General features: G+C 32.8%; 2 protein-coding genes across 5 annotated transcripts in view; one reads left to right on the forward strand and one right to left on the reverse strand.

Annotated features, from left to right (window-relative positions):
- Nucleotides 1-14,026, reverse strand: part of Pax (paxillin) — a 73,839-nt gene extending 59,813 nt beyond the window's left edge. The window contains exon 1 of one of the 2 annotated variants that reach the window (XM_090166575.1): nucleotides 13,706-14,026. In XM_090166575.1, coding sequence (XP_090022701.1) covers nucleotides 13,706-13,718 — 13 coding nt within the window. In that variant the 5' untranslated portion in view covers nucleotides 13,719-14,026. Of the gene's footprint in view, nucleotides 1-7,051; nucleotides 7,465-13,705 lie in introns of those variants that run through there. The other variant, XM_090166573.1, reaches the window with a different exon arrangement.
- Nucleotides 14,027-14,261: 235 nt separating this feature from the next.
- Nucleotides 14,262-22,968, forward strand: Rab3 (RAS oncogene family member Rab3). 3 transcript variants are annotated; one of them, XM_090166579.1, is made up of 5 exons: nucleotides 14,262-14,276; nucleotides 14,359-14,441; nucleotides 15,453-15,682; nucleotides 17,607-17,725; nucleotides 20,626-22,968. In XM_090166579.1, the coding sequence occupies exons 3-5, from the start codon at nucleotides 15,458-15,460 to the stop codon at nucleotides 20,936-20,938; spliced, it is 657 nt and encodes a 218-aa protein (XP_090022705.1). In that variant the 5' UTR covers nucleotides 14,262-14,276; nucleotides 14,359-14,441; nucleotides 15,453-15,457; the 3' UTR covers nucleotides 20,939-22,968. The 3 variants fall into 3 exon arrangements, with proteins under 3 accessions (XP_090022705.1, XP_090022704.1, XP_090022706.1); XM_090166578.1 differs by lacking the exon at nucleotides 14,262-14,276 and having other exon boundaries at nucleotides 14,304-14,441; XM_090166580.1 differs by lacking the exon at nucleotides 14,262-14,276 and having other exon boundaries at nucleotides 14,348-14,441; nucleotides 15,456-15,682.
- The last annotated feature ends 2,423 nt before the right edge of the window (nucleotides 22,969-25,391 follow it).

Raw genomic sequence — 25,391 nt, forward strand, 5'->3', positions numbered from 1 at the left:
CAGAATTAGGTGGATAATTTAGGGTTCCATAGCAAAATAAATTTGGGAACCGCTGACGTAGGGTACGGATGACGCAATATCTGTGAAACAAACCGTTAGTGAAGAAATAGAGCTAGTGGCATACTTATGAGTAATTATGTTACATATGCTAAAAGGTTATGTTTAAAAAAGATCTAATGGTATTTTTATTTCCGTAACTGTATGCACTGGGAGCGACCAAAAATGTTTTATGTAATCCACACGCGTTGATTTACGTATTTCATTTCGAATATCAGTCGTGTGACGTGGTAGCAGGAAATACCAATCATATTCTGGAATATTTCTAGCCCTCTTTCCGGAATCTAACGCAACAAGGGTTCTGCGTTCCTTTAAAGACCTTAAGTCCATTTTAATGACCACCGTCATGCTTAAAGATTTATATTTGAAGAAACGACCACGAAATGAATTCTCGAATGAAGGAACTTAAAATAGGGAAGCCAGCCGTCCGCCCAGAACTATCAGATTATAACTTTGAAAATGGAAATTAAGATGCAAATATTTTCGGATTTTTAAGCGATCATATTTAGGTATTCGAAAGACGTGAAATAAAACTTATTAAATACAGATTAGACACCCACTTTCGGCGAAGTCGTATTTTGCTTACAAGGAAAGAGAGTTGAACTTGAGTGGGCGTCCGTCGGGTCACCGACGATTGGTTCCACGAATATTTAAACATTCCGACTTGTATGGTCGATGATGCTAACGTCTTTTGGATATTATTAATCTCACTCACTCTATTTACTGTCGATCAAAAGTAGTTATTATTTAAAGGGGTCGGACATTCAGAATAATCTGCACAAAAATTCACGAAAAAATCTGGCAATGATTTGGAATTTGTTAAACAAACAAATCCAAAAATTATCGACCGAATACTCAAACAATTCCACGAAAAAATAGAAAACAGCAGATTTTTTATGTACAGCAGATTTTCTGAAAAATCAAGAAATTCACAAAACGTCAGATAAATAAAAATCAACACGTCCAAAAAATTCAAGAGAAAACACCTACATACATGTATCCACCAAATTTAAGAGAAAACATCTACACGTCCACAAAATTCAAGAGAAAAACTTTACACGTCCACAAAACTCAAGAGAAAACTTTACACGTCCACAAAACTCAAGAGAAAACTTTACACGTCCACCAAATTGAAGAGAAAACTCAACACATCCACAAAATTCAAGAGAAAAACTTGACACGTCCACAAAACTCAAGAGAAAACATCTACACGTCAACAAAACTCAAGAGAAAACTTTACACGTCCACCAAATTTAAGAGAAAACTCAACACGTTCACAAAATTCAAGAGAAAAAATTCAACACGTCCACAAAACTCAAGAGAAAACTTTACACGTCCACCAAATTCAAGAGAAAACTCAACACGTTCACAAAATTCAAGAGAAAAAATTCAACACGTCCACAAAATTCAACACGTCCACCAAATTCAAGAGAAAATTCAACACGTGCACAAAATTCAAGGAAAAAATTCAACACGTTCACAAAATTCAAGGAAAAAATTCAACATGTCCACAAAATTCAAGAGAAAACTCAACACTTCCACAAAATTCAAGGAAAAAATTCAACACGTCCACAAAATTCAAGAGAAAAAGTTTAACACGTCCACAAAATTCAAGAGAAAAAAGTCAACACATCCACAGAATTCAAGAGAAAAAATTCAACACGTCCACAAAATTTAAGGGAAAAATCAACACGTCCACAAAATTCAAGGGAAAATTCAACGCGTCCACAAAATTCAAGAGAAAAAATTCAACACGTCCACAAAATTCCAGAAAAAAATTAGACAATCTAACAAAAATTAAACTCCGCGGATCTTTTAAAAATCTACAAAACGAATAAGGAAAAATCTGGAAAATAAACTGGATTTGCAAATCCTGAATTGGTTTTCTGAATGTTTGACCGCTTTTGTAATTTGAGAAGGTTGACGTTCGAAACAAAACAGTGTTGGGTAGTATTTTAAATATTATTTGAAATACATTTTCAGTATTTCGTATTTTATTTTAAATACATTTTCAGTATTTCGTATTTTATTTTAAATACATTTTCAGTATTTCGTATTTTATTTTAAATACATTTTCAGTATTTCGTATTTTATTTTAAATACATTTTCAGTATTTCGTATTTTATTTTAAATACATTTTCAGTATTTCGTATTTAATTTTAAATACTTTGACAAAGTATTAAGTATTTTATTTTAAATATTTTTGATAAAGTATTTAGTATTTTATTTTAAATATTTTTGATAAAGTATTTAGTATTTTATTTTAAATATTTTTGATAAAGTATTTAGTATTTTATTTTAAATACTTTTTGATAAAGTATTTAGTGTTTTATTTTAAACACTATTTCGTAGTATTTTGTTGCAAAATATTGGAATTTAAAATAAGAATAATAATATTAAAATAAAATATATATATTTTGGCGACTCTTTTCCATATTGCTATAGTACAGCGGTTCCCAAATTTATTTTGCTATGGAACCCTAAATTATCCACCTAATTCTGGTGGAACCCCACCTAATTTTTTTACTTATCTTAAATGACTCTTGACACAAACAAAGATGGCCGCGCTGCGAATTCTCGGAACCCCTGTGATCCTTCCACGGAACCCTAGGGTTCCGCGGAACACCTTTTGGGAACCGCTGCTATAGTAGATTTCAAATGTTTTTAAATAGGCAGAAGCGCGAGAGCTAACGCTTAATTACAGTTAGTTGTCTACCGCGATTCCGCGCCTAATATAGCGGCTTTGTGTTTCTAGCCCTTGCTTTTAGAAGAGATCCTTCTTTGTTTGTCATTTCAGCAGTTTTATTTTATTAGTATTTTATTTTAAATACTTATTCTAGCAAGTAATTAGTATTTTATTTTAAATACTTATTCTAGCAAGTAATTAGTATTTTATTTTAAATACTTATTCTAGCAAGTATTTAGTATTTTATTTAAAATACTTATTCTAGCAAGTAATTAGTATTTTATTTTAAATACTTATTCTAGCAAGTAATTAGTATCTTATTCTAAATACTTATTCTAGCAAGTATTTAGTATTTTATTTAAAATACTTATTCTAGCAAGTAATTAGTATTTTATTTAAAATACTTATTCTAGCAAGTAATTAGTATCTTATTCTAAATACTTATTCTAGCAAGTATTTAGTATTTTATTTAAAATACTTATTCTAGCAAGTAATTAGTATCTTATTCTAAATACTTATTCTATCAAGTATTTAGTATTTTATTTAAAATACTTATTCTAGCAAGTAATTAGTATTTTATTTTAAAAACTTATTCTAGCAAGTATTTAGTATTTTATTTTAAATACTTATTCTAGCAAGTATTTAGTATTTTATTTTAAATACTTATTCTAGCAAGTATTTAGTATTTTATTTAAAATACTTATTCTAGCAAGTATTTAGTATTTTATTTAAAATACTTATTCTAGCAAGTATTTAGTATTTTATTTAAAATACTTATTCTAGCAAGTATTTAGTATTTTATTTTAAATACTTATTCTAGCAAGTATTTAGTATTTTATTTTAAATACTTATTCTAGCAAGTATTTAGTATTTTATTTAAAATACTTATTCTAGCAAGTATTTAGTATAAGTATTTTACCCAACACTGGGAAAAAATAAGCTGTTACAAAACTTTTCTAAAAATGTTCAATAAAACCTAAAATGTTTTCTATACCCTCTATAGTGCACTATAAATATTTACATAAAAATTTTGTAGGTTTTTAATGCCTTTAGAAAAAAGACATTTTAATGAATTCTATAGAAATTTTAGTAGAACATTTCAGTAAAAGAAATTGGAATTGTAGAATAAAGGATACATGTTATATGCTTCTGGTAGCACTCAATATAACACGCGATACCTTCTAAGCTTACTTCCTTTGAATAGGAAAGCCCAAACAAAGAAAAACCTTTCTACTTGCAGTCCCTCAACTTCAATTTCACATTTACACCCAAAAACTATTTTTAAGTTTCCAAAACAGTTGATTACTTTATTTGCGAAACAATTCATTGCCAAAATATTTATAACTCACCTAGCGACCTTTCTTATACTATCTACCCCACCTGAGAAAGAAAAATTTAAAACCATCCAAAAACAACTAGAGTCAAGGGCGACAGTAAAAGAATTGTCCTCGTGCTTGTTGAAATATTGGAAACTTTTCACCTGTCCGTTATGTAACAAGTGATTCCTTTTCACCAGGTAGTTTTTGAACGCTACGTGAAAAATTTAAATTTTGTTTGTTTTTCATGACCAATTATTTCAGTGACGAAATGTCCGATTTCCACCATACCAATTCCATTATAGGTTTTCGAGTATGCTCTACAACTTGCTCATTGAAAATTTTCGTCTACCACGTGAACAAGGTTTCAATTAAGAAAACACCTTTACGGTATACCTATGAGTGATTAAGTTACATATGGAATCAATGACGGATTACAAATACAGTTTTATTTTAATCCAATTTGGATATCAAATGATCTATCCAAGCATGGATGTACCAGTAGATTTTGAACATCGAATTCGCGCCAACTATTGGTTTCCACTTCTCCGCAATGCTGCAACTAGAGACCATGTGCTAAGGGACCCTTTAGAGGCCCCAAATTATTATGCAGAAGGGCAGAGTTCGTGGACGGCTGTAGTCCTGTGCGGCAGTTCACTTACAAGGAGACGACTTATTATTTAAATCGCAGACTTATCCCTGACTTTTTACGAATTATTTAAATCGCAGACTTATCCCTGACTTTTTACGAATCATTTAAATCCCAGACTTATCCCTGACTTTTTACGAATTATTTAAATCCCAGACTTATCCCTGACTTTTTACGAATTATTTAAATCCCAGACTTATCCCTGACTTTTTACGAATTATTTAAATCGCAGACTTATCCCTGACTTTTTACGAATCATTTAAATCCCTGACTTATCCCAGACTGTTTACGAATTATTTATATCCCTGACCTTTCCCCCCAATTTGGAAATCCCTAACTTATCCCTGACTTTTTACGAATTATTTAAATCCCTGACTTCCCCCCCCCAATTTGGAAATCCCTAACTTATCCCTGACTTTTTACGAATTATTTAAATCCCTGACTTTTCCCCCCAATTTGGAAATCCCTGACTTTTTACGAATTATTTAAATCCCGGACTTTTCCCTCCAATTTGGAAATCCCTAACTTATCCCTGACTTTTTACGAATTATTTAAATCCCTGACTTTTCCCCCCAATTTGGAAATCCCTGACTTATCCCTGACTTGTTACGAATTATTTATATCCCTGAATTTTCCCCCCAAATTTGGAAATCCCTGACTTTTTACGAATTATTTAAATCCCCGACTTATCCCTGACTTTTTACGAATTATTTAAATCCCTAACTTTTTACGAATTATTTAAATCCCGGACTTTTTACGAATTATTTAAATCCCCGACTTTTTACGAATTATTTAAATCCCCGACTTTTTACGAATTATTTAAATCCCTGACTTTTTACGAATTATTTAAATCCCGGACTTTTTACGAATTATTTAAATCCCCGACTTTTTTCGAATTATTTAAATCCCGGACTTTTTACGAATTATTTAAATCCCTGACTTTTTACGAATTATTTAAATCCCTGACTTTTTAGGAATTATTTAAATCCCTGACTTTTCCCCCAATTTGGAAATCCCTGACTTATCCAGGTTCAGTACGAACCCTGTTACATCCTTCAGCGAAAAATAGATTATCCGCTATCCAAGTTTGTAAGGCATATATATACTCCAAAGACCATGCTTTTAACCGGTTTTTTTTAGATTAAAATTCCCTGACTTTTCCTGGTTTTCCCTGACCATCTCCCGAGATTTTAACCTGACTAATTTTAATGCCAAAATTGCATTTATTAAACTATATTTTAGTAAAGGTTTCCTATTCGCAAGGTGATCACAGAAAACCTCCAAAATTGTGATAGGAAAAATAGTAAATTTTTTCTGGAAAATAATGAATAAATTCTTTTGAAATTACAGGAAAATGTAGGTTTGAAATACAACTAATCATTTATGTTCAAAGGTAATTTGGTTCAGTAATTGGGTGATTTCTAATTGGATAGAAAATAACTGTCGTAAATGTTTTTTGAATTTTTTCTCAACTTCGTAGTTTCTGATTTACATGTATATCAAAACAGGAAATTGCAACAGGTAAAGTACGGAAAACTCCATAAAAAGTTTTTTCTTAAATAAACTTATCAAAATATAAGCAAGCGATGCAATAAATATATTAAAATGCAAGTATCATTAATTATAAAGTCAAATTTACCAATAAATTAGCCGCTACCTATCTAGCTTTCAATGCCGCACCAAAGGGGGCGTAGCGATAGTTTTCGGTCACGAATAGGAAAATAGATTAAGTTATAGGAAAACATTAGAAATATAGGAAAAATCATAAAATATACGAGGTGTGCATGGTCATCCTGTATTCGCAACCGAAATGAAATTCCTTGACATTTCCCTGATTTTCAGACTAATTTTTAAAATTACCTGACTTTAAGACCAATATTCAAATTCCCTGAATTTTAAAGGTACTGCGGCCACCCTTAAAAGTTCGCGCTCCTCTCATTTGCAACAGGGTTCGTACAAAATTTCCGGAATTACATTCCCTGACATTTCCAGGTTTTAACTGACCAAAATTCAAAATTATCCCTGACCATTTTTGTAGAATAAATGAATGGTTTAATGTAAAGATCTTAAAAAATGTTTTATTTCAAAAATTTATTTGCCTGATTTTTTGGGGTCATTTTACAATCCCCTTACTTTTTAGGAACATTTTCAAATTCCTTAACTTTTAACTGACATTTTGGAAACCTTTTAAAATTCCGACTTTTCCCTGACCCTTTGTAAACATTTTCAAATTCCCAGACTTTTCCAGGTCGTGTACGAACACTGTGCAACGTAAACAACAGGAGCTCTTTGAAGAGCTGACTGCGCCCATCTCCGACCCTTTAAGACAAATAAAATACGTACATGCCGGCGGAGGTTGATTCTTCCCATAGCGTTTCGTATACGGATTAATAGCCAAACTACTGGGTCTAATCATTTTCCAACTAGTCAATATAAAAGTCACAACGAAAGAGCCCAAGGATCAACAACCGAATACGAAGAGATCGAACGGTACCCGTTGGACTGACAATGTGAGTGCATCGGGGCTGGTTGTAGAAAGGAGCGATTCACGACTTGAACGCTCGAGTGTTCAAAATTAATACGGCGAATAAAGACCGCGTTAAATTATTCCACACAAAGAAAACGGCTTCAGTACGTCCGAGACACGCAATTATAACCTAAACAAAAATGAAAAAGTACTCGAGACGCTCGCGGTCCTCGAAGAATTCGACAACCTCTACGGAGTTACATTCTTCGAATGTGTCCGTACGACTATAAAAATTGACTATATAAAATCGCGGTTTCGCGTCACGGCGGTCCCAGACATCCAAAACACTAGATCCGTCTAAAAAGGGGGGATTGTGTGCACCGTATGCGGACAAAAATATTCCAAAAAGGGGCGCTACTCTGGAAATAGACGTGGTAAGGAAAAGTCTATAATTGGAACCGGGCACGAACGTAAGAGGGTGAATGGGTCCGGACGTAAGGCAGCCCCACAGACATGATAAATAATAATAATAATAATGGAAATAATTCGTTTGTTATTTTGTAAAGAATGTCGGCCGTTTTAAAGTTAGTTTTCACTATCTTAAAAATAGCGTGACGGCGAGCGTCAACGCCAAAAATGTATGAAGACTGGTTTCCACTAGCGCACTTCATAATTTATTTTACGTGCGCAAAAACGTTTGTACGTCACAAAGTTAGTTGACGCTCCGTTACACGAGCTAGCGGAAACTAAGCCTAAAGCTTGTTTTCCACTAGCGCACGTTATGATGTTATTTCCTTTACGCGCGTAAAAACGTTTGAACGTTTCAAAACGGGGAAACGCGTCGTTGCGCGCGCCAGTGGAAAACAAGCATTAGACCTAAAGGGAATTTTTTTTTGCGTCGCGCTAGTGGAAAACCAGCTTTAGACCTAAAGGGAATTTTTTTTGCGTCGACGTAAAAAGGTATTAGGCCTAACGCGAATTTTTTTGCTTTGGAGTAAAAATGTATTAGGCCTAACGGGAATTTTTTTGCGTCGACGTAAAAATGTATTAAGCTTGATTTCCACTAGCGCGCGTCATAATGTTATTTTCTTTACGCGCGTAAAAACGTTTGAACGTTTCAAAGCTGAGAAACGCGTCGTTGCGCGCGCTAGTGGAAAACAAGCATTAGGCCTAACGGGAATTTTTTTTGCGTCGAAGTAAAAAAATTTATTAGGCCTAAAGCCCCATTTTCATGCTCGCTGGTAGCGGATAAAAATCGTCAAAATTCGCTTCCGCCACTCGCAAGCGTGAAAATTAATCTAAAATATCTGTTTGAAACAGATCGACGCGGAAAGTGAAAAAGTGTATAGCTGAAGCGGATTTTGTCAATTTTTACCCGCTACCAGCGAGCATGAAAATGGGGCTTTAAAATGCTTGGTTTCCACCAACGCGCGTAAGAGCGCGTCTTAATGTTAATTTTTTGTCGCCCGTAAAACATTTTCCACGTTTCAAAGTTGAGTGTCGCTTTTTGACGCGCGCTGGTGGAAACCAAGCTTTACAAGAATTTTTAACGTCGACGTTCCTCGCGACGACGTTTTTGTCTTAGTGGAAACCAGACTTAAAGCGTGAAAGTTGGGGGCGGCGAAGAGAAGGAATAAAGCATCTTCAAAAGGAATTAAAAGAGCTGATAAAAAAGAAACGTGACGATAAAATATGAAGTGCGGGTGGCAGTCAAAGGTTACTCCAATAAAATGATTAAAAGAAACTCTTCTCTCTTCTGGCAAACATTTTTTCCCACACGGACATTTCGAAACAATGAAATACTTCAATTCGAAACAAAGATGTTTCCATGCATAAAGGAAAATGATTTTTTTCAACAGCACGAAACTCCGTTTCATCAAGAATGTATTTATTGATACTTCGCGAGAATGACCAAGACGATTTTTAGCGTTTCCCCCAAAGCTCCACCCCAAAAAAAAAAAACAAATCAGCATGGTCTCTCCTTGGTTACGTGATAACAGTCAACGAAAAAAAAAACAGATGGATTTATATTTTCCACCGATTAACTTTTTCGTCATAATGACGTCGTAAGTTCAGTCATCGGTGTTTTTTTTTAAATGGCGTTGAATTTTATAGTAGTTTTACGTCAGCCATCGGATGACTTCGGTGAGTAACCGATGACCATCGTGACGTCAAAACCGGAAGGCGTACAGCTAGGAAACCGATGTCAGCGATTACTAGGCCTAATCGGTGAGTCCGATGAGCGCTGCTGAACGTACCCATTGGCTCATTATTTACCTAAAACAAGAACACGGTGCTCGAGGATCTAAGTCATTCTCCCCGAGTATTAATAAATCGAAATATATTCTAGGATTCATTGGAATTTTGGCACGCGATAAAAAATAGTGTTTAGTTTCAAGTTTCAAATTTTTTTATTGTTATTTCATACGAAATTTACAATATGTAATTAAGGGCCAAGTCATGAGTGACTTATAGCGACTATTAGCGACTCTATAGCGGGCTAATAATCAGGCCCGTCTTAAGACCTTTTGGGACCCTGGGCTAAATTATTTCTTAAGAACTTTGCGTTCCCCAACGGTCAGCCATTGTATATCCCTTGTCTAAATTCAACTACACAATAATCAAACCAAAACTTTTAATTTAAAAAGTATAACATAGGTCTACTGAAAAAAAGATTTTTACTGACATTGACTCGCTGTTAGGTTTTAGAAATTGTTGGTTCCGTATGATACGCGATGTGGCAAATTACTTTAGACGTAACTAAAAGATACATAATATGAAATGTGCATAAATAATATTTAACCAACCAAACCCTTATCCCTAGAGTAGAAGCTTTATGGCTGGCCTTTCCGGAGCCCCAAAACTGGCTGGGTGCCCTGGGCTGTAGCCTATTTAACCCATGCCTTAAGACGGCCCTTGCCATGATGGGATATCAACGTCGCGTTACCTAGCGGCGACAAAATGCGTTAAAAACCGGTGGGGAAGGGGAGATTTTTACAGAAAGTTGGCATATATTGGGCACTAGAGCGTGTAAGTAATTAAGGAAAATGGGTAAAGATAATAGATGGGACGTAAAATTTTAACTGTGTTAATGAATATATCATAATATACAGTAATGATCTCTAAAGGGCAGACCGCGATAATGCTTTGAATAAACGGGTTTCCACCACACACGCAACATCTTACAATCTTTCATTTTCCAACAAATTCAAACCGATTTCGGGTTTTGTAAACTTACGGAGATGCCATCATTACGCAAATGGCGATCAAATTTGATAACCAAATGATATTCAAAATTAGGCACATTCGACTTCGATCAAAAAATACAGTCCAAGATGTGTGATATGTGATCCATTTACAAAGTGTGATATTTGATCCATTTACAAAGTGTGATATTTGTTCCATTTACAAAGTGTGATATTTGATCCATTTACAAAGTGTGATATTTGATCCATTTACAAAGTGTGATATTTAAAAACATTTTTATTTATTTTTTATTTTTTTTTCAATTTTGTCCCCCCCCCCCTCCGAAACAAAATCCTGGCTACGTCACTGATTAAACTTAATCAAAATTTGGACATTTACAATGTGTGAAATTAATTAAATGATTCCGATTTTATCAAATTAATTAAATGATTATTATTTTATCAAATTAATTAAATGATTCCGATTTTATCAAATTAATTAAATGATTCCGATTTTATCAAATAATTAAATTATTCCGATTTTATCAAATTAATTAAATTATTCCGATTTTATCAAATTAAATTATTCCGATTTTATCAAATTAATTAAATGATTCCGATTTTATCAAATTAATTAAATGATTCCAATTTTATCAAATTAATTAAATGATTCCGATTTTATCAAATTAATTAAATTATTCCGATTTTATCAAATTAATTAAATTATTCCGATTTTATCAAATTAATTAAAAGATTTCGATTTTATCAAATTAATTAAATGATTCCGATTTTCTCAAATTAATTAAATGATTCCAATTTTATCAAATTAATTAAATGATTCAGATTTTATCAAATTATTTGATTCCAACTGGTCGGTTCTTGATTAAACTTAATCCAAATTTGGTTGTTCGATCAAGTAATTTTGGGTTACTCAACGTAACTACTTATATTATGTTAATACTAATATCACTCCTTAACTTAGGCTGCCAGTTAGTGCGGGTTTTTTCCCTCCATGGAAAAGTCGTGGGTGACATCTTGTGACTTCGTATTGCCACTAGTCTTACTAGACATTCAATTGTGAAGTGGTTAGTGAAAAAGATCCTGAGAAACTTCATAAAAATGGAGAGTGCTAGTAAGCCAAGAGATTTAAGAGCCAATATCTCCAAAAGTACGTACTGATATAACAACGATGCAAGTACTAATCTGATAACGAAATTTAAGTAGTTCTAAAACGAATTATACGTATATACATTTGGAATGTCTAAGGCTAATTTCTTAGCGTGCTGAGAATGCAGACGGAGAAAAGGGCCGCCGTCGCTAAAAAATAACAACGTTAACTTGGAAAATAAACTTTTTATAATAATAAAAGGATTTAAAGAAAGTGTCGGCTCGACGTGTAATAACTTTATTTAATAAATCAAAAATGCGGTACTTTTAGGTACCCCTCGCGTTGATTGGATCGTTTGTAAATTGGTCAATAACATAAATTACAGCAATTATAAACAATTTTTTCGACGGGATATATAATTTAGGTTAAAGTCCACTAAATAGAGTATAAGTTGTCTAACTATAAAACTCCACAATGGCTCTCTGACGACGTTAAAATTTGGCTATTATAAAATTTAGCTTCCTTTGCCATAAATAGATGGCACCACGCTCTCCAGTAAAGTCGCGTTTTTCGAAGAATCCGATAGATTCATGGCCATCTCTCACAACAGGGCCCTTTCATAATACAGGTGGCAATGATAGAGCCGACAGTTGATTTAAAAAACCACTATTCGATCTCACATTTTTTGGATACTTTATAACGTTCCCTGAGAAATGGTTCTAGTTTATTTATGTCTGCTATTTCGATTATTGCAATAATAGATAGTTAGCAGACGTAGTTAGGTCCAGGTTCCCGCGTCAATGACGGTTAGCTTAATTTCATTGGTTAAATATCAAATAGTTGTATACGTCAAACAAATTGCCAGTCAAAAATCGGTCACCTAACCGAAAAAAGTTGCCTGTTGTACCACCAAAAACTGTATACTGTTCACACTGCTAAATTAACTGCCAATTAGTTGGACATGTTGGTCAAATTGACTAGTGAGCCTCCAGATTTAGATTAATTTTAGTAGTCAGAGCATTTATATTAGTAGTCAAATGCCTTATGTCCAGCCCTGGTCTGAACGCCGCTTAATGGTGCAGTATAACAATTTTAACGGGATGACAAAAAAAGGGGTAGCCACCAAATATTTATTGGTACACGAGGATGCTAGCTGGGGAATTGGTGGCTCTGATACATTTTCCCCTCCTTCTCTTGGTGGTATTACCGTGACGCCTTACGAAACGACTCTTCACTTTTTAACTATGAAAAAGAGCAAATGATTTTAGTAATCTTAAATCTGAATAAAGTCTAAATGTTGTATCCGTGAAGAGCTTTACCGCTTAGCATAGCACACCGAAAGCTTATTTTTTACTGTAAACCACGTCTATTTGTAGAGTTATCATCAGGTCCCCCATATTTTCGCTATTCTCAGTCTATACATTTATAATTCCTGATTCTATTTCTCTTTGGTACTTGATATCATTCTAAGATGGGGTCAAAAGTTACTAAATCTAGATTTCTGGAAATTAATGTAATAACCACAAGGCTTTGTAATAAATCAAATTTTATGGCTTTATGGGGATATGTATTTTACTAAGTAGTTCCATAAAAATGTATTTATATACAACCATTAACAGAGAACAGGCAATTACTTCGTCTGCTATGGAGGTAGGGCTACACGGTCAACCCACTAATTATACACAATTACATAGCAGAAATTGAATCATGCGTAATGGAAGCATAACAGCAATGGCTAAAATCAATCGCAGCTATTGCTAAATAGGGATACCTTTTAGAAATAAAGCCAACAGGAGTAGACAATTCGTGAGGAATTTGGTTCCATCAGTTTAAAATGTTCAACTTTCTCCTATTGGTCGCTTTGGCTCTCACGAAATAAGAAGAATAGTGGTTCAATGATATATAACAATAAAAGATTTTACAACTTGATTGCTACCATTGTATCACGGTGCTCATTAAATTATAATATTTCTTAAGCCAATAATTTTGAGTTAGGCCTAAGTTAGATAAGGGCTGTTTGGTTATAGTTAGGCAGCATCAAGCAATGAACCATTTCCTTTCAAAAAAATTCCGTTAACATTTTATTTGTGATAAATTGCTCGGTAAAAGGTGCCAATAGCCTTTAACTCAATATTAATAGCGATAAGCCATGTCTAAGACATCAGAGCTTGGCATTTTAAACTGCCAGTCATATACACAAAGCCACAATATATTAGATCAAAATATGCGAATCTTACCAAGGTCTTCCATTCTTGAAAAAGTTCGCCTGAATTCACAAATTAAAAAGTTAATATACTACCACAAAAGTAACAATCACCACCAAAGATTATTCAGGGTATTAAATTAGTTCAATGGGATTTCGAACACTAACTTCCGATTGGAGGCCACTGGCTAGACTATTGAAATATTTTGAACTACAGTAATTTTAAATAAATGAAATTTTAAGCTAAGCGGGAATGATAAATATTATTAGTTTTAATATTAGTTTAAGCTACCTATACTTCATTGAAAGTTTGGCACCAAGGTTAGTAAAGCACATACACAAATAAGGTTTGGAACAGCACGAAAGAGCAGACGATACTAATTGCAGTCTGCTCTTTTGATGCTCCGATGTAGGGCTAGACACAATGGTGAGCTAGGTTTGAGGTTAGCTCTTAGGTCATGGACAGTTTTCGGCATGCACGGTTTTATAAAACTTGGTGAAAAATTAAGTATATATCATACTAGAATAAACTGTGAAAAGTAACCACTTGAATTTTGAAATTTGTACCGTCGATGTTTGGTTTGGTATATTCTGATGTTTATGCTGTATAACTTCCATAGATTAAACTTGGGTAATTTTCTAATAAAAAAGTAAAAATTATGGAATTTTCTCTATCTGGAAAAATAGTTTTGGAAGCTGGAAACACTTTACTTGGCTCTATCAGTTCACGAAATAGACGAGTCTAGCCTCCAACAATTCTTAACTATAAGGTAATCAAGAATTTACTGAATAAATATAGATTATTTTAATATACGCTTTGTAATTACATGATTTTTAACATTATTAAAAGTTTTTATAAGTGGAAAAGATCTAGCGAGATAAAGATTCAGTAATGCCCTAAGCCTTGGTCCCTTCGTGTTTTCAGTACACCAAAATTTGTTTGCTTTTAGAGCTTTAATTGGGTTACTGATCCATTGAATCGGCTAGAAGCAATTTAAACGTAAATAATTATAATTTTTGCAGTATACGGAGTTGAAAAGTGGTGGTTACTAATTGCTGAATAAAACTTATTAACAAACTGTTTTTTTTTGTAGTTTTTTTTTATTTTAATCTTTAGCCAAATTTGATTCTGTTTTTCCAATAATGGGTGTTAATTCTAACTTTGAATTACTTGATTCATTAGGCCTCTAAACTGTGATTCTAATCAAGAATTGGAGTAGCTCTATAAATGAAAGCGGTAGAGCTGTTGATTTTATATTGATCCGAAAATTTTGGAAAATCCTTTCGGTATTATAAGAAATACAATAGTAGTAAAACAAAAAAATCAATGGAGTTGTGTATGGTGGGGGTTGTAAACCGAAAAAGATTTGTAATCCTCGAGCATTGTGTAGCTACCTTATATCTATAGTTTTTCATGTTCAAAGGTTATTAGTACCGCTAAATGAACATAAAGAATATTGGCACAGATAGTTTTTTGTTTCTTATTTTACCAAAGATCCAACGAAAATAAAGGCATTTAAATGGGTTGGAAACTGGTTGAATTTTTATCATGCTAAGTTAGTAAAATCAAAGTTTAAATCCAGCCACTAATATTTTTTGCTAGAAATTCCAATAGGGAATTGAGGATATTCTTTCCACCATCTATTAGGAAAACAAGCCTTTAGGTGGCGATAGTAATAATAATAATAATAATAAAATGCTTTATTGGGTGACACCATTTAGGTCTAGCTTTGACTTATTCTTGAATCTTAGCTCATGTAAAATGTGATTTCTTTTTTCAGAAGATATGGCTGCTGGCCAAGATCAGAAATGGCAAAAAGATGCTGCAGATCAAAATTTTGATTACATGTTTAAAATACTAATAATTGGTAATAGTAGTGTTGGAAAAACCTCGTTTCTTTTCCGCTATGCGGATGACTCATTCACCTCCGCCTTTGTAAGCACTGTTGGCATTGACTTCAAAGTCAAAACCGTTTTCAGACAAGACAAGAGAGTTAAATTACAAATTTGGGTAAGTTTCCCCTTAAATGTTTTGGGGTCTAAATGTTTGTGTCACATAGGAAGTTATGTGACTTACTAATTGAAATATGAAAAAAACATTTCAGTATAATTAAAAGGCAACTTAAGTGGTTAGAAAATTTGAAGGTAAAAAGACATTTCTGAGACACAGAAGTTTTCTGCTGCATTGTTTTTGTATTTATTTTTTTAAATAATTTTGCAGATTTATTACGAAACTAAATCGATAGTTTGACGTTTAATATAGATCTTCGGTTTCCCTTTCCATAAAAACTTGTAGAGGTTAACGGTAATATTAAGTGTAGGGAGCTGTTGGCCAACTGTTTAATGGCGTTATAAGTCGCTAGGTGACTTGAGCCTAAGGTAGGGCCTTGGGTTTTAGCAAAAGTAAATAGGGGGAGAAAGTCTGGCACTTGGGTCCAACCGCACGACGTCTTATTTGAGGGGTAAAATTTTTGGCCTTGGCAAATGACTTCCCCCTCGCCTCTTTACAGGGACACAAAGGTATCGGTTGTACTCCGCCACGATGAAAAATAGTTCTCTATAAAATACCTGAATATTAAACTTTTGCTTTCGATAATTTGGTTAATTTAGTTCCTAAATAAAGTACATATATGATAGAAACTAAAATGCGACATTTTAAAAATAATAACACGACTTTTGAAAAGTAATAAACCGTAACTAGAATAACACTCACTTAAATCGTGGAGAGCGTGGCGCCATCTAAGAGCAGAGATCGGGACTAATTGGTAAATCTACGATGTTAAGGCCTAACAATTTGCAAGTTTAACTGAAATAATAGCTATAGCTACGAGCTTTTTTTGTTTATTTTACAATTGATATAGTAATTATTAATTAAAATACACCATTATCGAAGGAAATAATGGTCAGCATTTGACAGAGAGACTATTTGAAATCGCGAGGCGGTGACATGGTTGCCAGGGAATAAAAATCAAAATTTTCATCTTGAGCGCGGACCGGAATACCACAAATGCACTACTTCGCGCGTAATGCGCTATCCTTATTGGTTAGAAATATAGAAGGTAAAATCTGAAGGCAGTGATAGACTTTCTCCCCCTATTTACTTTTGGTTTTAGCCTAGCAATTATTATTATAATTACTATTATTTATCTTTTCTTAAGAAAATACCTCTTATTTGTACAAAATATTAATTTGTTATCTGAGGAGTTGAATATTTAATTAAAATTTTAATATAATATTATAATTAAGTTCGTTTGAGTCAAAAGGATGTGTATGAAAATTATTAGATTTAAACATTAAAAATTAGCCTTGGTCACAAAAATCTAATGTTTAAAATTTGGCTCAAACGGAGCACCTCAATTTGCAACAAAGTTTTTCAAAAACATTTATTTAATTAACCTAATTTTAATCAAACTGAATTGTCAGTAAATGGTAGAAAGTAACAGGGTTTTGATTTGTAATTCAGCAACACCATAAAAATTCAAAATATTTAATATTAATTAAATCCATTATATAAATATAACTCCTATATTTTTTCATTAAACCATACTTGATTTAAGTGACACTAATTTTAAAAAATTTATGTCTTTACAAATTTCAATTTAAATAATTTGCTTTTACAAAGGGCTTTTTTATGATACTGAAGTATAGATCTTGCGTTGGTGGTTCACCTGTTCTGGGATTTTACTCCGATTTTGTGGTGGCGAATAGTCGAGTCGGGGTAAAAAGGTTATCCCGAAATGGTTGCCTTAGGGGAAGAGTAAATCAAATCCTTGGAACAGGCAAATAAAACATTTTAGGGTAAAAAGAGTACTCTTAGTTTGAGAGCAGGCGAAAAGAAACCATCTAATGGAAAATTTCAGCAACCTGATTTCTTAGTGCATTGTTATATGTTTGTGCTGTTTTGTAAAATTTTCTTACCTTTTCAAAAATTGTAGGACACCGCAGGCCAAGAAAGATACCGTACCATAACCACAGCTTATTATAGAGGAGCCATGGGCTTCATTTTAATGTATGATGTCACAAATGAGGAGTCGTTTAACAGTGTACAAGATTGGTAAGATTTCATAATACAAATTTACTACCTTTTCAGAAACAATGTGAATCCAAAACAAAATTAGCCCATGTAATCATGTATTAGATGTTTTGATAAAATAAATTGAATAAAAGAGCATTAGAAAATGTGAAATTTCTCGCAACTTAACAAGTGCGTGAAGACTTCTAAGATGTGTCACATTAAAAAGTCTGCTGCGTTATATAAATTACACCTGATTTTGTGTTACCTTAAAACTTTGCACCCTCAAAGCTATTATGGAAGTATTATTTGAAAAAGTAATATTCTGTGAAGTCACGGGAATCTGGGAGCCATTTTAGTATTTGGGTCTGCTTGGCAGTTGAATTTATAATATATTTTCAGTTCTGGTTTGGCAGTTTATTTTTTTCATAAAAATTAAAAACTTAATTTAAATTAATTTGTTTTATTTTATTTTTATTTCATTCTATTTTATATTATTTTATGGCAAAATTGCACTACAGCGGCCTCATGTAATTTCGTGTTTTTTTTTGGTCGAGAATGTAGCACTTGACGCGTAGATTACGAAACTAATTTTTTTTGGGCCGCAAATGATAATTAAATTAATTAACTTAATGTTAAAAATGTACTAATTTTAGGGAATTACCGTGTTTTTGTATTTTTGGGTGTCGGAGAATGTAGCACTTGACGCGTAGATTACGAAACTAATTTTTTTTGGGCCGCAAATGATAATTAAATTAATTAACTAATTGTAGGAAATTACGTCGTTTTTGTATTTTTGGGTGGCGGAGAATGTAGCACTTGACGCGTTGATTACGAAACTTTTGTTTTTGGGTCGAAAATGATAATTAAATTAACTAACTTAATGTTAAAAAGTTAGTAGAGTGGAAACCTAAACAAACAGTAACAAGCCGTGGTGTAGGCGACAACCCGATGAAGGTAATTACTTCCAAAACACGTAAAAGACGTTACTAAACTCCCCGTATTGGCGCCTGATGGCGCCGCGCACTCACTTCGCTCAAGCGCTGGGGGCGCGCAGCGCCTCCCCAACCCCATACTAAAAAAAGCGATGGGCCATCTATAACGCGACCTAGAGGACAGTACCAAGCCTTACGCATCAAGTATATACTTTTAATCTCAACCAGAAACAAAGTGGCCCAATGATAGAAAACACCGAGAAAATGAACAAAAACTGTAAAAGATTTGACAAAGTACAGGAATATCACTTTGTGGCCCAAAAATACAAAACACCGAGAAAATGAACAAAAACTGTAACTGATTTTATACAAAAAGGGAATATCACGTGGAATTCATTAGGACACCGAAACTGTGTTGCCGGCGAACACACGACGGAAATAAGTACAACAAAACACGTGCAAATGCCCAAAAATTAGATATTTAAAATAACATAAAAAATTAAATAATCATTTGCGGCCAAAATAAAAATTACCCTCGGCATCTACGTGACAAGGTTTATCAGGCGCAACCAAAATTAATATAAAATTCAATGAGAATGAGAAATTTTTTAAATTAAACAATTAAATACTCATTTGCGGCCAAAATAAAAAATACCCTCAGCATCTACGTGACAAGGTCTATCAGGCGCAACCAAAATTAATATAAAATTCAATGAAAATGAGAAATTTTTAAAATTAAAAAAATTAAGTTAAACAATTAAATAATCATTTGCGGCCAAAATAAAAAATACCCTCGACATCTACGTGACAAGGTCTATCAGGCGCAACCAAAATTAATATCAAATTCGATGAGGCCGCTGTACTACACTTCACCCTATTTGATTTATTAATTTGTGGAACATGAATGGCTCCTTTCCATTTTGAGTGATATATTCTAAAATGAAATTAAATATTGGCTCGGATTTCCTTGGCTTTGAGTAGGGATGCACCGAAATATGTTTCTAATATCAGTGTCAGCCAATATTGGCCGATACTGCATGGTATTAGAAAAATATTTGAAGGAAAACATTTAAAAATAAGAAAATTATCGATTAACTACATAATTACAGTATTTTATTTGATTGGCCGCGCCACTTACGGCAGACTTCAGAAGCTAGATTATGCCTTTTTTTAGATAGGGGGTTAAGAGTGTAAACAAAACAACTATATTTGATTTGTAATAGAAATCTGTTTCACGTAAAATGAAAAGAAACATTCGGATATGCTCTTGCAATGATAAACTAGAATATTGTACGGAACTGTCTTTTTCAATGATTTTATCGGATACACTACTGTTATGATAGTTAACTTTGTTAATATTATCCGATATAAATGTTGATATATAGGCCACAAATAGCCTATCGCGGCATCTCCAGTTTTGGGAGTGGTTTTAGAAAGTTTATTTTTTCATTGTTTTACCCCACATTTGAAATCCATTGTGATTTAAATGAATAATTTTTTCCAAATTTAAATCGTGGTTTCATTGCATTTAACTTTATTTTTATAGTATGCATGAAGTATTGAAATTTATAATATAATATAGAACCCATACCCTAGATTCGAAAACTAAACTAATCTTACAAATTGATGGTTTTGTAACAAAAGCTTGCCCACTTCAGGCCTGAGATCTTCAAAAAATTGGACTCCATTAGTTACTATAGTGGCCTATGTTTAGTTTATCAACATGGTAACTATGGAGCTAATTGTTTACTGACTTCTGGCAGGAAGTAGGTAAACGATATTGATTAAAACACAAGGCAGTGATTTCGAACCTAGAAGTCTTTGATATTGCTCAGAATTGTATTTCAAGAAAATAGATCAACTATTGTTTTAATTCCTACTACAAACTAATACATGTGCATTTATTTCTCTCCCGCAGCTTATTTCCAAATACCAAACAAAACCTTGATTTATAACCTTGAGAACTATTCTTACTAATATTCCCTGTAAACCGTTTACTTTCTCTAGGGTAACTCAGATTAAAACTTACTCTTGGGACAATGCTCAAGTTATTCTGGTAGGAAACAAGTGTGACATGGAAGATGAACGTGTGGTATCTACAGAAAGAGGGAAACAACTAGCCGACCAACTAGGTTTGGAGTTTTTTGAAACATCTGCGAAGGAAAATGTCAATGTCAAGGCAGTTTTTGAGCGCTTAGTTGACATCATTTGTGACAAGATGTCTGAAAGTTTAGACTCTGATCCTACTCTTGTAAGCGCTTCCAAGGGCACTCGCCTGACAGAAAATCCGGCGCCACCAAATGGAGGTTGCCAGTGCTAAAAGTTTGAAGAACCAATTTCACCAAAAATGTAAAACAATTAGATTTTGGGGGGAAACTGGGATAGAAATAAATTATAAAGAAGAAAAATTTAAATGTTAAAATTGGGTATTTTAAAGCCGGATTATCGACGTTTTTGTTCCGCTAGATGGCAAATTTAGATCTTTAGACTAGAAAATACCAGTTTGAAAATGGTGCCATCTAGTCATTCTTACAAGAATAATACGTGTCAAAACTTAAGTATCATGGAAAAGTTTATAAATATTTATATTGTAAGTCAATATTGTTAAATAACTCAAAACAAAGTTAGTTTGTAGTAATATATAGATATCACAGTGGCAGCTTCTTTTCCAAAAAACAAAACACCGCCTAAAATATTTATAGCGTGTTTGACCTTAATCGTGGAGGGAGAAAAGACTGCATTTTCAAAAACTCGCACTTAAAATTTTTTTAGTGAACTTAATGGCCCAAGAAAAATGACGTTACTCCGTCTTTGAAATATATGTAAAAAAGGAATAGGGCACAATATTAAGTCCTATGTGTGTCATGTAATTTTACCAACAATTGTCACTTGTTTTCAAAGTTTGAATAGTGTTTTAATTCATTCATCCTCAACTGATATTACTTTTACAGCCGATATTATTTATTAGTCCTTGAAATTTTTAATAGCTATATTTTACTTGGAAAATGTTTTTAATAAGCAGGCAGAAAGTTTCTAATGTTCTTTGTTTAACGTAGGAGGATGCATTTTCCCCCTTTTTCTATTTATTTAGAAGCAATTTTATCTCAATGTAGGCTTTACCGTACTCCACTAAAAGAACAATTCAATGCCTTTCTCTACTTGACAAATGTAGTTATATAACTATAATGCATTTAGCTCCCGTAACTAAACATAACATTATTCCTAATCTGAGGTTTACTTATGGCAAGTATAAATTGTATTAGTCTTGGAAAAGCACATACAAGATGGGTAAAAAATGGTTAAGAATTCCAATCGCGTTTTGTGCGTGACTAGCGACTTGTATAGCACTTCTGTGTTGTGCTATCTCCCACAGACATTTTGTTATAAATGTACACAATGACACAAAAACGTAAATTTAACTAATCGGTCTTGGGAATGTTTTTAGGTGTCATGTTATAGGATAGAGAATACCAATATTGGTAATTGGAAAGTAATTTTCAACTCAAACCATGTTTTTCCTAAAAACTTTTTAAATTTTACTTAAGTTTTAAATTTCCATTAACATCAATAATTTATAATTTTCATTTGCATTGTAAAGCACTGCTGAATCTTTAAATGTTTTCATTTCCAAAGTTTTTTTATGTAGAGCAAATTACTAATCCTGTTAGTAACTGCTACAGTTACTCCATAGCTGATTTATATATTGAATAGTGGCAAAAAAGAGCAAAGTTACTGCTTGACCAAATAAAATTATGAACAACATAATAAAAATTTAACCAACAGGGTCTGACTGAGTATAATTATCATTTCTTCATATGGGTTGGCTTGGTAATGTACTTAAATAGTTTGTAGTAAATTATTCTAACTTATAATCACAAATTGAGGTGATATGGTTGACTCTCTTAACCAACCATTAGGCAATTTCCACAAATACCCCTGGATTCAATAAGCAGTCAGACACATTATCTTAGGAACCAAATTGCCATCCTTGGCAATGCAGTCGTCATATTCAATCCAGTTGATTTTAAAAATTATTTTCAATCATTAAACACTGCAGTTAAGATATCTGGTTTTGGTTTTGAAACAAATGAAAAAAATTAAATGGGCCCTACTGATAATAAACACTAACCAAAAATGAATTAAATATTTATAAAGTCAATTACTAAATAGTAAGTTAAATGTTAGTTTAGTTGTGTATCTTTGAGACTATACCTGGAGTTGCCTCAGTGCTGTAACCACAGCATATTTGGCACCAAAGGTTGAATATCACTCCTTTTTTTATAAAAATGTTTTTAGTTCCTCCCTTGATCAATTAAAAACAAGTTTTGTTCATGGACAAAGGGCATCAAACATTTTTTTTTACTGAGAGTTATGTTTTATGTTGGTAATTTAAGCAGTGCTTTTTCCATTGAACTCCCGAAAATGAAGTTTTGCACAAAATATTACCATTTGGTAAATGTTTGTGCCAAACGTATTATTTTTTTTTAGGAAAAGCATGGTATTTTTAACGATATAAATAATGACGAAGTAAATGAACCTGCAGGGTTTTAATGGGCACTACGCTATGTAAATATATAGCTTAAATAAACTAATGTTAATTTTAAGTATGAGCTTTCAGGAAATTAAGATACAAAATTTTAACATAACCTTTAAAAAGACCATGAAATTAGTCAATTATAAAAGTTAAAGTTTTAAAATTGTTCTCATCATGAATTGAAACAAATATTTATTTTGTATGTTAGCATTTATATTTTTGTATTTTGTTTGGAAATTATTTTACTACGTTAAAGAGCAGAAGGCAACCATGTAAACTTAAGTTAACCATTTTTGTTGCAATAGAGCCTCTCAATAACTGATACAAAGTTGCTGGATATTAATCTGTGACTTTGTTTCCATCTTGCCCATAACTACATGTACGTAGAAGCATATTTCTCTCAGATGTTGCGTGGTCTTATCGCAATTGAAAATTCTATCATTCTATTTTTTTAATGTTTACTATTTAGTTCCACAATGGAACTCGACTTGATTTATATTATTTTTATTTGCCCTGATTCTAAAATGTTATTTCTCTTTCTAGTCATTTTGATTCTATTTATTCTTCTTGCTAGTCAAATGTTTTGCTATACCAGGCAATGGATAGTCAAACTTAAAAAAGCCTCTTTAAAAGTGAAAAGGTGAGGTATTGAATGGCAATAATTCAGAGCATTCCATTTTTTTTCTGTGATTAATTAGTGCTAGTCAAATATATGAATGGTGCCTATATTAAAGGGTTCATTTATATCCAAATGCCTGCTGTGTTTTACAATCCATAACTGTTTTTGAATATCAAACCAAGTCTTTAAATAAAAACAACTTGGATGTTATTTACTAACAAAATGTGTGTGTACTTAGCATAAAACATTAAAAGAAATGTTTCAGAACCAGTTGAAATTTATGTCCTAGTGAGACTAAGTGATAAAATCTAACCAAACAGTGAAAGTTTAAATCTGTTAGATTGAATTACATGGTGTAAAATATTGATGTTCATACAATAAACTGTGGATTAAAAATGTTCTTGGCTGTTATTATTTATAACATTGTTAATTCCTATGAGCCATATTTTACGTTGAGGGTGAGTAATCTTGTTATTTGCTGGTAATCAAATACTACAGAAGTGGAATTTTGAGATGTACTCTTTTCTTTGTCTCCACCCTAAAATCCTGGAAGGTACTGTTGTAGTTATTTTTGACTTCTCACTTTTACCCTTATTTGTAAGTTTAAAGAAGCTTTCAGTCATTTTTAAAGTTATTCAAGGAATGCTGATTAAAATGTATTCGCTTTCAGACACCTCTAAAGGAAAAAGCTTTAAAAATAACCTTGCATTAAAACTTATTTTGTCCATTGAAATGAATGAAACTATTAAACTAAGCAAGTGGCGGCTCTATCATTGCCACCTGTATTAGGAAAAGGCCCCTATTTTTAGAGATGGCCATGAATCTATCCGATTCTCCGAAAAACATGACTTAACTGGAGAGCATGGTGCCATCTTTTTATGGAAAAGGAAGCTTAAATTGAAAATAGCAAATGATAACGTTGTCAGAGAGCCATTGTAGAGTATTATACAGGGTGTTACGGATAATAGTACCGAAACTTTATGTATGCATTCTATGGGTCTCTGAGTAAAAAATGTCTAGTACACATGGGTCCTAAAGTGCTTCGTTTCAGAAATATGGGCTCCCAAAAAAATACCCCAAAACACCGGACACAGCCTTAAATCTGGCAAACAATATTCTTCGTTGAACCAAATTGTTTTCATTAAACTATCAATTGTTTTTTATCCGTGGGGCTATAAACTTTAATAACAAGTGGCAAAAGTTCATTAATGTCCTTTTAGAAGTAAAATGAGTTTGAAGACAAATACAAGCCATTTTAATTTATTGATACGATTTTAATTATTAAATTTAAAGATACAAATTTCTTGTATTTCTCTTAGCCGTCTATCTACAGAGTCAAACGCCAGTCGACCTGACACCAGTCTTTTAGTAATCTACTGCTGGTTGAATCTTTAAGCTTCTAACCCATTTGTCTTGAGCCCGTCTGTGCAATAAGCGTTCCTGGACCAATGTGCCATATTAGCTACAATATTAGACAATTTTAAAACCATTCCTTTAGAATTTTTATGACATTTGTATCTTTAAATTAAATAATTCAAATCGTATCACTAAATTAAAATGGCTTTGTCTTCAAACTCATTTTACTTCTAAAAGGACATTAATGAACTTTTGCCACTTGTT

This window comes from Leiobunum rupestre, chromosome 2 (assembly GCF_980474605.1).
Source record: "Leiobunum rupestre chromosome 2, qqLeiRupe1.1.hap1, whole genome shotgun sequence".
Classification (NCBI taxonomy): domain Eukaryota; kingdom Metazoa; phylum Arthropoda; class Arachnida; order Opiliones; family Sclerosomatidae; genus Leiobunum; species Leiobunum rupestre.

Bases quoted from the DNA above. Each gene is read 5' to 3' on its own strand.
- Rab3 (XM_090166579.1), top strand. From the start codon at position 15,458: ATGGCTGCTGGCCAAGATCAGAAATGGCAAAAAGATGCTGCAGATCAA. The intron at 15,683-17,606 runs GTAAGTTTCCCC...CAAAAATTGTAG, and splicing joins GAGTTAAATTACAAATTTGG to GACACCGCAGGCCAAGAAAG. The intron at 17,726-20,625 runs GTAAGATTTCAT...TACTTTCTCTAG, and splicing joins TTTAACAGTGTACAAGATTG to GGTAACTCAGATTAAAACTT.